Raw genomic sequence first — 12,411 nt, 5'->3', positions numbered from 1 at the left:
TAATGGAGAAATTTGCCCTTCAAGAGCTTCCCCAACAACAGGCCCTCAGTATGACAGCTCTCCTCAACAGGAGACTACCTCTCCTGCCGGCACTGGACGCCTCACAGACAGGGGCTGGCAACCGCCCCGCTCTCCACCTACTCCAGAACGAGCCAATAGGAATCCCCAGTTTTGGCCTCCACCCAACCGGGACCACGCGGGAGCGGGGGCAATAAAACTACGTTTCCCGAGGCGCCTTGCGCACATTCTAACCAATCAACGCCAGGAATTCGAAGGCTATGGGTGGAGCTGCATGCATAGGCCTTCCCATTGGCTAGGAGAAGCTTAGAAGAGCCGGAACCGGGAGACAGTGAAGTGAAATGACATTTCCTCTTCAAATAGCTGGAGCCGGGGCCCCGTGGAGAAATGGCCGCGTCGGCAGGTGGGTCGTATCGTGCCTAGGGAGGTGCGTTGCGGGGGAGGTGGGCCGGGGGCCAAGCTCATGCTGCGAGCTGTGGAGGTGGCGATGAAGAGCCGAAGAGAAAGATGGAGAGGTGATGAGGGATGAGGGGAGGGAGGATGGATGGCGTGGAGGGCGGTGGGCTGTCCGGCCGGACCAGGATAGGGAAGCCCGGTACCCGCCGCAGTACCGACTTTTCGGGAGGCGGTTAAAGGAGTACCGGCGGCCGCTATACCTTGCGCGTCCCTCCTGCCCTCGGCTCTCGGCTGGGACGTTCCGGCTGTCGGCGGAGTCCCCAGAGACACTTCGCCTTGTCTGTCCGCACGGACCCTCGGCGAGCACGGGCATCGGGCTCGCCGGGCTCCCGGAGAAGCAGGCTGGTGTGTGAAGTTGCATCGCAGCTCGCTCTCCCACATCCTCCCTCGCGGTCCCATTTGGTGGTGTATATATGCATCCGTGTATTTTCGTACGGGAAAAAAAAACAAGCCAAGCAGACAAAAACAAAACAAAAAATCCGCGACGCCGTAACTGGCTCCGAACTTCTTGGTTGTACGATTTTTCTCCTAGATTTAAATAAGTCTTCCCCAACACCGAATGGAATTCCATCTTCAGACACAACCAGAGATGCCATGGACCCCTTCCATGCTTGCAGTATTCTTAAGCAACTCAAAACAATGTACGATGAAGGACAGTTGACAGACATTGTAGTGGAAGTGGATCACGGGAAAACATTTTCCTGTCATAGAAACGTTCTTGCTGCAATCAGCCCTTACTTCAGGTATGATGGTGGTAGAGACTTGTGGTGATACCCGCGATATCCGCACCGAGTTCCCTTTCTCCCTCACCATTGGCCATTTGATTACAATGCTGACATGCTACAATGAATGAAACCAATGAGTTTGTTTCCTGAAAATAGGTAACGGGCCCTACGTTTTGTTTTATTTTGTTTTGTTTTTCCTTCTTGTTTTAACTTGTCGGATTCTTCTAGAATTCAGGTGCTTGTTTTTTTAAGTTAGTAAATATGTTTGTTTGTTTCAGATAAATGACCAGAAAATCTAGAACTGTGCTGTCCAGTATGGCAGCCACTAGCCACGTGTGGCATTGAAACTTTATTGAAAATTAAACAAATTAAAAATTCAGTTCCTCAGGCACACTAACCACATTTAAAGTGCTCAGTAGCCACACTGCACAGCCCAGATATGGAGCATTTCTATCGCTGGAAATTTTATTGGACAATGCTGATGTAGAATTTGTTCCAAAAATTTATCCATGATGCATATTTCTTTAGTGCATGTGACTGTTTTACAGTTTAAAACAAATTACTGTTAATAGATTGTTTTAATGCCATGGGAATAAAAGCAGTGAAATAAAAATAAACGAAATATCGTTTTCTATGTACCTTATGCCCCAGACTCGTGATTTTTCCAAGATTTCCAGAAGCATTTTTAAAGCTAAGTTGTCTTTCACTTATATTCATCTTTGATTATCATAAATTTTTGAAAAGTGAAATTTTAAAACTGAGTCTGAAAAATAAGTTCATACTCTTAAGAAAACATCAGTGATAAAGGCAGCTTCCTGTTTTAATTTAAGTTCTTTTATTTCAAGTGCTCATTTTTTTTAAGCCTTTCAATGTACATTAATGGTGTATGAATGACAGGAAATAATTTTCTCAACCATACTCTTAAGTGTGCTTTTTTCCTTTTGAAGGTGTTTACCTTTATAGGACATAGCAGTGTAGTAGTGTTCCAGACAGTAGTTTCTGGTTCCTATTTCTCAGAATTCTGAGTTAAATATAGTCACTTCAGTCTGTTGCTTGTGATGTAACCATTTAGACTTGCTAGCGTAGGTCATTGGACTGTTAAGTATTAACCATTACAAGGCAGCAAGCTGGAAAAGAAAAAGAAGAAACTCATATAGTATAGAAAAGATAGGAAGTTTGACCTAGTAATAGAAACTGCTGATGAGATTCATTTATATGAACTGTTAGATATGGTTAGGTCATTTATGTGTTTAAATATACATCATAATTAACTATTATCAAGTTCTGGGCTAAGCTTACTTTGCATATATTGCTTTATGTGTCTGCACAATTGTTATTCTCATTCTACACATGAAAAAAACCTGAGACTGGGGGAAATTAAGTGGCTGGTCTAAATCATCTAACTAGTAAGTGGTAGAGGTTGGATTTGATTTCAATACCAGGGCTCTTAATCACTATATGACTTTTAAGGAACAAGAGTATGTATGGATCCTCCTTAAAGTTGTCTTTCAGAAGTTTTTATTATATAAAATTTGAATAGTCAAAAAAAAAACAACATTGAAACTTTAAAATGAAAATGTTTGTATCTTACTGAAATGTTATGCTCTATCTTATATCATTAAATGCCATACTTAATTAAAATTAGTTTTGAAGAACTAATCAAATCACTTTAAAAGAAGTATGCTATAATAGATTTTCCTAATTTCTACAAAATTAGATGCATGTATTCAAATGAAGATATTTGGCTAGAAAACTTGAGGATTAAGGTTTTATCTCTTGCTTGTAGTTTTTGTACAGAAGTTTCTTGGCACGGTGCTGTTCTTTATGTGAGACTTAGAAAGTTGTACTTAATAGTTTCTAAGTCTTGCATCACTGGTGGAAAAATTAGAATAGTGTGGAATCTGGCATGGCATTTTCATGACCCCTGTACTTGTCAAAATTAAAATCTATATTGTTACAAATGTTTTGCTGCTCAGGGTTTTGTGTGAGGACATGTTCCCACTTTATATAGAATTTACATAAAGAACCCATTAGTACAGAAGAGAACTCATCAGATGTCATACTGTTCCTGTGTGTGAGACCAACCTATTCAGGTCAGTAGTAGTTCCCATGTTAAAGGGATATGTGGCAACGTTCTCCTTTGGGAATTAATCTGTGCCTAATGAAGGGCTTTATTTTTCTTTTTAATTGGTAACTGTATTGTTAAGTTTTTCAGTACTTGAATTGAAAACCCAGCTCATACATTGGAACATCTAGTTTTCAGTCATCAGAAAAAGCCTGTGTGATATTAAACTTAAAATTTACATTGCAGAAGTAAAAATAGGACTCGAAGGTGGTTAACACAGGCAGCCAGCTGGGTCCTTGTGATACCTTGTGTATCTCCAGTATTTCTCAGAATATTAAATTAATTTGATGGAGACTTCAAAAGTGGCTGGAAATCTTCCTATTTAAGGATATTTTTCATAGTGTAACACTTAAAATTAAGACAGGAGGGGTCTGGATCTGTTCAGTTAACTAACCTTAGTACCAATGTTAGGCCAATTTCTTCAACAGACATATAGTAAGCATTCTAGGACACACAGCTGCTTTACAAAAAGGCTTGTAAAAGAGCTTTTGATTTGACCTTTGTTTTAATTTTAAGAGCAGCCTTGAAAGAAACCTTAAAGGAGGATAAGAAATGCAAATAATGTTTGTAAATAATGAATACTTAAATAAAGAGCCAGGCTTTGGCTACTTAACATTTGGGCCAAGAAAGGCCCATAATTGCAGATATTTTACTTTTTTAAAAAAGCTTCATCTTAAAGGGAATAGTTTGGGATTTAAAAATCATTATCTTCAAAGAATAAGTTAACTCATAACCTTTATTTAGAAGTAAGCATTATAATCAGCCTACCATAATCTTTATTCATACACAGATATTAACAGGTAAAATATGACAACTTAGAGAATATTAAGCATACTTCTTTAAGCAAAGATTTTCAAAATGTCCAATAATAAGTGAAGTGATGGTTTTTATATTCCTGATAGTGAATAAGGAAGCATTCATAAGATAATTTTAAATAGGAGTACGTAGAGAATAAGAATTTATGAATAACAGTTTGTTTTTCTAAGATGACAAATTTAAAGATATATTTTGGGCAGGAGTTGCTTTGTATATTTCCACTGAGACATAGAAAGTTTTATTAGACAGTTTCTATATGCTAATGTATCACATTAACACCCTATGGGTATTCTAAATTTTTTGACTGGCCTGGTGATTTAAGATCTCAAGTCCCTAAGGCAACTTGACCAAAAAGCCTGGATAGGGCCTCTAAGGAAAATAATGTGTCCTGGAATATTCCATGCCCCCTTTTGGTGTGCTTTAATTAGGTGTGCTCCCCTTTTTTCAGAGTTGGCACAAAGGGGACAGGTCCTGATAATGAGGTTTTTGAGATTGGTCTGATTAAATCCTTCTACTAGATAAGCAACTTTTATCCCCATTCAGAAGATTGAGAGACACATTAGGAAGTATTTTTCAGTTTCAAAGATTATCTTTGTGGTAAATTTATAGTTTTAAATATTTGCCACCATAATTTTTATTTATAGGACACATATAATATTAAGTACTCTTTCCTTCATAGATCCATGTTCACTAGTGGCCTTACAGAAAGTTCTCAAAAAGAAGTTCGAATAGTTGGTGTTGAAGCTGAATCGATGGATTTAGTGTTGAAGTATGCCTACACCTCCAGAGTTGTTCTGACAGAGGCCAATGTTCAAGCCTTGTTTACTGCAGCTAGCATCTTCCAGATTCCTTCCATCCAAGACCAATGTGCTAAGTATATGATCAGTCATTTGGACCCACAAAATTCTATTGGGGTCTTCATCTTTGCTGATCATTATGGTCATCAGGAACTCAGAGATCGATCAAAAGAATACATTCGTAAAAAGTTTCTATGTGTCACCAAAGAACAAGAGTTCCTCCAGTTGACAAAAGACCAACTGATAAGTATACTAGACAGTGATGACTTAAACGTAGACCGAGAGGAGCATGTCTATGAAAGTATTATAAGGTGGTTTGAGCATGAACAGAATGAAAGAGAAGCGCACCTTCCAGAAATTTTTGCCAAATGCATACGTTTTCCTCTGATGGAAGATACCTTTATAGAGAAAATTCCACCTCAGTTTGCACAGGCTATAGCCAAAAGCTATGTAGAGAAGGGACCATCCAATACTAATGACTGTACACAGAGACTTGGAATGACTGCATCTGAAATGATCATATGTTTTGACGCTGCCCACAAACACTCAGGAAAGAAGCAAACAGTGCCTTGTCTAGATATAGTCACAGGAAGAGTGTTTAAATTATGCAAACCACCAAATGATCTAAGAGAAGTTGGGATTCTTATATCACCAGATAATGACATTTACATTGCAGGAGGATACAGGCCAAGCAGCAGCGAGGTTTCCATCGACCATAAGGCAGAAAATGATTTCTGGATGTATGATCATTCCACCAATAGGTGGCTATCCAAACCATCATTGCTTCGTGCTAGAATTGGCTGCAAACTGGTGTATTGCTGTGGTAAGATGTATGCAATTGGAGGGCGTGTTTATGAAGGTGATGGGAGAAACTCACTAAAATCTGTGGAGTGCTATGACAGCAGAGAAAATTGTTGGACCACTGTTTGTGCAATGCCTGTTGCAATGGAGTTTCATAATGCTGTGGAGTACAAAGAGAAGATCTATGTTTTACAGGGTAGGTGCCTGAGTGATTTAGTTCTTCCTGAAAGGGTAACAGGTCAAACTGTGTTTTACTTATATTAAAACAGGTGTTTGTTCCTGTTAATTGAGGAATACCTAGGGCTTTCTTATCATAAACTTTGGTGAAACAGTCTGTTCTTTAAAGGACCTATAAAGAAAATAAACTTTGAAATCTAAAAAGGCAGCCCTAACAGGTGTGGCTCAGTTGATTGGGTATTGTCTTGCAGATCGAGAGCTCATGGGTTCGATTCCCAGTCAGGTTTGCTGCCCAGTCCCCAGTGGGCATGTGTGAGGCAACTGATTGATGTTTCCCTCCCTTTCTCCCACCCTTTCTCTCTCTCTAAAAATAAATGAAAATTAAATAAAAAAAATTTTAAAGCAGATATTTTTGTTACTAAAATAATTCTGTAAGTTTATGTTCTTATATGTGTTTTGACATCATGTGGAATTAGTATTTTTGAAAGCATTTTTAATTGAGTAATAGTTTAGTATTTTTGGAGAACTATTTCAGAGCTGTTTTAAAAGACTTTAAACAAGAGAGCAAGGTTTATGCATGATGTTTTTTTCCTCTTTAATAATATATAATCAAAAGATGTTATAGCAACTGCTTTTCTGAGAAAAAAAAACATTAATGAAATTCATACTAATCAATTACCTAAAATTCTGTATAAGCTATATGATTGCAAAGGTTACAAAATGATTACGGAGAGTTTGAAGTGACAGCCTTCCGATTTTTTTTTTTCTCAGCATTTATTTAGAAAGTAGAAACTCAAACCAAACTAGAATACTCTCCCGTGCGTCTACTCTCCTCAGTCCGAAAAAGAGCTGCTCGCGTGGTACTTGCCCCTTTAAGTCCTTCTCGCTCTCGGGCTCTCCAGCCTTCCGATTTTAATTTCACTGCTGTTTATGTTGCCTTCTATAATACATTGTTTTTGATATTTTTTACTGGAGAACTTTGAGATATTACCTTTCTTGTACTTTTACCAGATAAGAGGAAATATTTAATATACTTAGCTTTTTAAAAGATTTTAAATGATACAGAAGTAGAAAAAGTGACTCTATGAGAATAAATAAGACATTTGCTCCAAGGTTCTGATGTGAGATAACTAATGTTTTCCTTGTGTTTGATTTTTACATATTTTAGTTGTTTGAATGTTGAATGTAATGTCAATAATAATCAACATCCATATTTCTCTTCTGTGTTTCTTAATTGCTTCCATATAAATGTTTTCCTCATCTACTACTACTGGGTTGGCCAAAAAGTCCATTATGTTTTTCTCTATGATTGCTCTAGTAGTGTTTAGTTGTCTTTAAAATCATTAGAAACAATTCTGTTAGATTGTATTGTGACAGCTGTCATTGTCAGCATGCATTTTAAAAAGAATCAAAATTGTTGAATTTTTAATGCATCCACTTTAATAGTAAAGAAGGAAGAAAATATGCAACATTTTTGGCATATTATGCTTTATTATTTCAAGAATGGTAAAAATGCAACTGAAATACAAAAAAAAAAAAAGATTTGTGCAGTGAATGGAGAAGCTTCTGTGACTGATCAAACATGTCAAAAATGGTTCCCAAAGTTTCTTTGTACTATTGACATTTTGGCCAAAAAATTCTTTGCTGTAGGGCTATCTTATACATTGGAGGATGCACCCCTAGCCTCTACCCACTAGCAACCAATAGTGGGAGATAGCTGACATACTCAAAATACCCAAATCTATAAAGTTATTGGTGAAAATGAAAAGTGTGTCTTTTATTTTATGGAATAAACATAATGGACTTTTTGGTCAACCCAATATAATAAAGAAAGAATAAAGGGGCAACTTCTGTGTAGAGATACACATGAGTTTTTAGTTCTTATGCTATTGTTCCCTTTAAATTTGGTTCTTTTCTCTAATCCTTTATTTGACTTAAAATTTCCTAGGATAGCCTGAGCCCATATGTTTGAAGTTCAGTAAAAGTTAGTTTTCCAGAAGGATTAGTACTATCTAGTGCCATATTTTAGTTGAATAGAATCATGGGCATGATTTAGGTTTGTTGATCTTACTGAAAAATGGTATATAAGAATGGATATAAAATTATCAGGTATGGTTGGACAGGTTAAATCATCCAATGCAATGAAGCTCTCTTTACATATATTTTGGACTTACTGGCTGACCAGTTAATTGATAGGCATAGAATTTATTGTAAGACTCATTTGGAAGGGAAAGGTTACATATTAACATAAATACTAAAGCAAAGTAGCATTGAATTAATAGAATGAACATTGTTTAACTCAAGGTTGTATTTTATATAAAAGGAATCTGATGCTCTGAGGGTTTTCTTAATTCCCTATCATAGCTTTTATTTTCATTTATTTTATTTTAATTTTTATTAATTTTGAGAGAGAGAGAGAGGAAGGGAGAGAGACACACAGAGAGAAACATTGATTTTTGTTACATCCATTGGCTAATTCTTGTATGTGCCCTAATCGGGGATCGACCTGCAACCTTGGCATATAGAAAGATACTCTAAGTGAGCTCCCCAGCCAGGGCTGACCATCATTGCTTTTAATTTATTAAAGTGATTTTAGATATTTAAAATCAACTTTTTAAATATATTATCTTTCTCTCCATAAGAAATTTGTAGAGAGGTAGGTAGTACACATTAGGAAGTTTTAATTCCTACCTTTACTAAGAATCCTGTTACAATTTCATCATTTAAAGGCAGGTGATGTGCAAGCAAAAGCTGGTAATTTAACAAGCTATTTTAAGAAAATTTGAAATTACAGCATCACTATTAAGCAGGTGGTTAAATTTGTAGGTAAGAGTAAACCTAGTTCCAAAACAGTTTTCAAGGAGAAGCTCAATTTAGAAGTAGGTATTGCTAATCTAAACAAAGCCTCTTTATATAAATAAACTTGACATGAATAATCAGAAACTTACATTGTACTGTCTGTGGCTATTGTCATATCGTTTAATCTGTTCATAAGAGTAGATTTTTTTTATATCAAGATTTTTTAGAAATGTTATAATTAGCCAAACTCTTATAATTCTGCACTAGTTTAATTCTTTTCAACATTTTTATATTGGCAGTCTGACTCAGAACACCCTTTTATTGTTAAAATACAATTAAAACTGACTCAAAATCAACTCCATAAACTGGTTGTGTACCTCCTGAATGTTTGTCTTTACATTAAGAAAACACTAAAATACATAAGTATTATAGACACAAATCTGAACAATTCCATATACTGTCTTCTAATTAAATAATTACCACATAAATTTATAGTGGCTTATTCATAATGAAGCTATATATGTACTTTGGTCTCACTGGCTAATCATTAGTATTAATGCTTTTTTTAATGCTGTCTTAAAATAAATTTTCTGACATACACAATTGGATGGAAGAAATGAAACCAAGTTTCATATTATTCCACCATCAAGCCAAAGTGACTCCTCACCTTTCCCCATTATGAACACCCCCAATTCAGGTTGACTATAATATGCGTTATGTTGTGCCATGGAACAAAGATGTTTTAAGCTATTTTATAATTAATGTATCTGGAGATTATAAAAGCAAGATTTTAGAAAGTGAAATATTTGAAAAATTATGTTCTTTAGTCTTCAACGTACAACCAAAAGACATGTAAACGTACCTATTCTTGTTTTGTTTTATTTTTTTCTTCTCTTTTTTTAGGAGAATTTTTCCTCTTCTATGAGCCTCAAAAAGACTACTGGGGTTTTTTAACCCCTATGACTGTGCCTAGAATCCAGGGCTTAGCGGCTGTATACAAAGACTCTATCTATTACATAGCTGGAACCTGTGGAAATCATCAGCGCATGTTTACTGTAGAAGCCTATGACATTGAGCTAAATAAATGGACTCGTAAGAAGGACTTTCCATGTGATGAGTCTATAAATCCATATCTTAAACTGGTACTTTTCCAGAATAAACTTCATTTATTTGTTCGAGCCACTCAAGTGACCGTTGAAGAACATGTCTTCAGAACCAGCAGAAAAAATTCCCTTTACCAATATGATGACATCACTGACCAATGGATGAAAGTGTATGAGACCCCAGATCGACTCTGGGACCTTGGCCGGCATTTTGAATGTGCTGTTGCTAAACTCTACCCTCAGTGTCTTCAGAAAGTACTTTGAGTAGCATGCCTTAGTGAGCTCACTGACATGTAGTGCTTGAAGAAACTTTCAATGACACAGAAGTGTTGTCAGTATTTAAGAAAGCTGAGAGAGTTTGTACGTGAAATTGGGGCTCTTAAAGATTACAGTATAGGGAGGGAGATCTTCATCATTGTGATGTTTTCATTTCAGTAAGCAAGAGGTAACAAAGTGCAATTATCATTTTTTTTCTGGTATAAAAACAATCATTTTCATTCTGGAATTTTGTGATAAATAGTCTCTGAGATACCAGAAGAATTAATAACTATGCACTTATTAGAACAGTTAGGTTATTGGTTAGAAACATCCAAACTAGTTTGATGTAATTTTTTATTTTAAATACGGGTAAAAATATGAGGCAATATCACTAGGACTTTAGCTGTGACCTCTCCAACACAGAGAAGCACTAACTTAGATTCCCATTATTAATATATATATATATATATATATATATATATTTATGTACTATTTTCAAGTGTACTGAGATTTAAATGTTATCTATTAGAGTAGATTGGAAACAACTTGTATAAAAAATCATCTCAAAGCTTTGATTGTTTCATATTTCCTATATAAATTAAGCTAAAGTTTTAAAGTAGCTGTTTTCTGTTGATAACTTTTTCAAGTGCTAACACTGTCTCATTTAAAAATCCCGAAAAGGGCTCATTCATAGGTGGCTGGTGCTAGTATACGTTAATACATGGGTATAGCTAGGTAGATTTAAATTGAGCCTCTGCCTACCTTTCAAGTTAGTATGTTAGTTTTGTGGCCATCATACTTTGCCTGTTGAACTCTTGTGATTTTATTAGATTCTCTACTTACCTAATAGCAAGATATGGCCAGTTATTGGTCTAACTGGACTGAGTCTTAGAATAGTGAGAACATTAAACATAGTTTGCACTAACATGGGCCATTTTGTTGCCTGACCTTTTCCATCCTCTACTTGTCTAGTCTTTATCAGTACAATGAAAGGTAACTTATTTCTGTTCTGTACAGAGCATAATGTGAAATTTTATGCCTACTTTTAAAATTCTGTTTTGCAGAAAGAAAACTCCTGCAGTGGTTGAATTTAATGGCTTTTAAGTTACATGTGACAATTAAAACCTCATTTTAAAAAAGTTTTGCACTTAATAGTAATAAATAGTTTCACGTTGAAAAACCTTGTTCTAGCTGAAGATGATTGAGAAGGAAAGAGTGAGCGAGTAGAACTATAGCATAATAGGTACTTAATCATATTTCATGTTTAACTGATGAATTTCTAACAATTCACATAAAAGACAAACCAACTCATTTGTAATATCTTAGGTAGATATTTTAATCAGTAACTTATTTTTTACTATGCCTAGAGTAATCAGAAAAGAATATAAGTATAGGCCAGAGTCCTCAAGTAGAACATTTTGATTTTCTTAAAAGAAATTGGCATGGTTTTAATTAGAAATTCTTGCACAAGTTGTGGTGTGACACTGTGAAACAAATTTAAAACATTGCCTCTTTGCATGACATACCTCATTTTTTAGAAACTTCCCAAATTGCTTGTCTTAGACCTCTACAGTAGGAAATGTTTTCTGAAGAATAATTCAAAGTAGACAGGATTTATAGAATTAACATTTTAAAGTCTAGTCTTCTGAAGCTAGATATGTGGGTTTTTTTCTTACTGGATTTGATAATCTCTTTATACTTTGTCAACCAATAAACTTTTTTTCTCTTCTCAGTTTTTCCTTCTCTTTACCTTCATGCTGTTTGGGGGCTATTTCTGTGACTTTTTTGAAGTGTCTTTATAGTGTTGAATTGCAGAAGGGAGGAAAAAACATAACTTTTTGCAAGAGATGTTTATGTAATTTATTTTTGAAAGCTTTGTTGAATATTGGATTTCCTGGTGCTTTTTGACAATCTTCTGTATTTATTAAGGAAAAACGTGTACTTGAAAACATAATATGAAACACTGAGTTAGTAATTTACATGTGCTGTGTGACATATGAGTACAACATGCTGTGGTTAATTCCACAGTATATATATATTTTTCTGTTGATCTGCACAACAGTTGGTCCTTTTGCTATAACAATTTATATTGAGGGTGTGATAAAAGTATAGTGTGTTAAACCCAAGGTTTAGAATTTGCTATGGGTGTAGAATGTATATTGAATTTTGTATGAAGAACTATTTGTTTAAATAATATAGCTGGGGTACTTTGCCACTTTTTAAATGATTTAAGAAGCCCTGGAAAACTAAGATGAGTAATATGTATGGATATATTGTTCAGATAGTTAAGATACATTTGCATAGTATGTTGAGAATATAAGTAAAATGCATAATGG

The 12,411-nt window shown here is 35.5% G+C and overlaps 1 protein-coding gene across 1 annotated transcript; it reads left to right on the top strand.

Moving 5' to 3' along the window:
• Positions 1-361: 361 nt before the first annotated feature.
• On the top strand, positions 362-11,807 carry KBTBD8 (kelch repeat and BTB domain containing 8). Its single transcript, XM_090283866.1, has 4 exons — positions 362-421; positions 1,007-1,217; positions 4,820-5,934; positions 9,618-11,807. The coding sequence occupies exons 1-4, from the start codon at positions 406-408 to the stop codon at positions 10,079-10,081; spliced, it is 1,806 nt and encodes a 601-aa protein (XP_090139992.1). The 5' UTR covers positions 362-405; the 3' UTR covers positions 10,082-11,807.
• Positions 11,808-12,411: the final 604 nt, after the last annotated feature.

This window comes from Furipterus horrens, unplaced genomic scaffold (genome assembly GCF_987537825.1).
Source record: "Furipterus horrens unplaced genomic scaffold, mFurHor1.1.pri manual_scaffold_7, whole genome shotgun sequence".
NCBI lineage: Eukaryota > Metazoa > Chordata > Mammalia > Chiroptera > Furipteridae > Furipterus > Furipterus horrens.
Note: the sequence above shows the minus strand (reverse complement) of the source record. Positions and strands in the feature narration are given on the sequence as shown.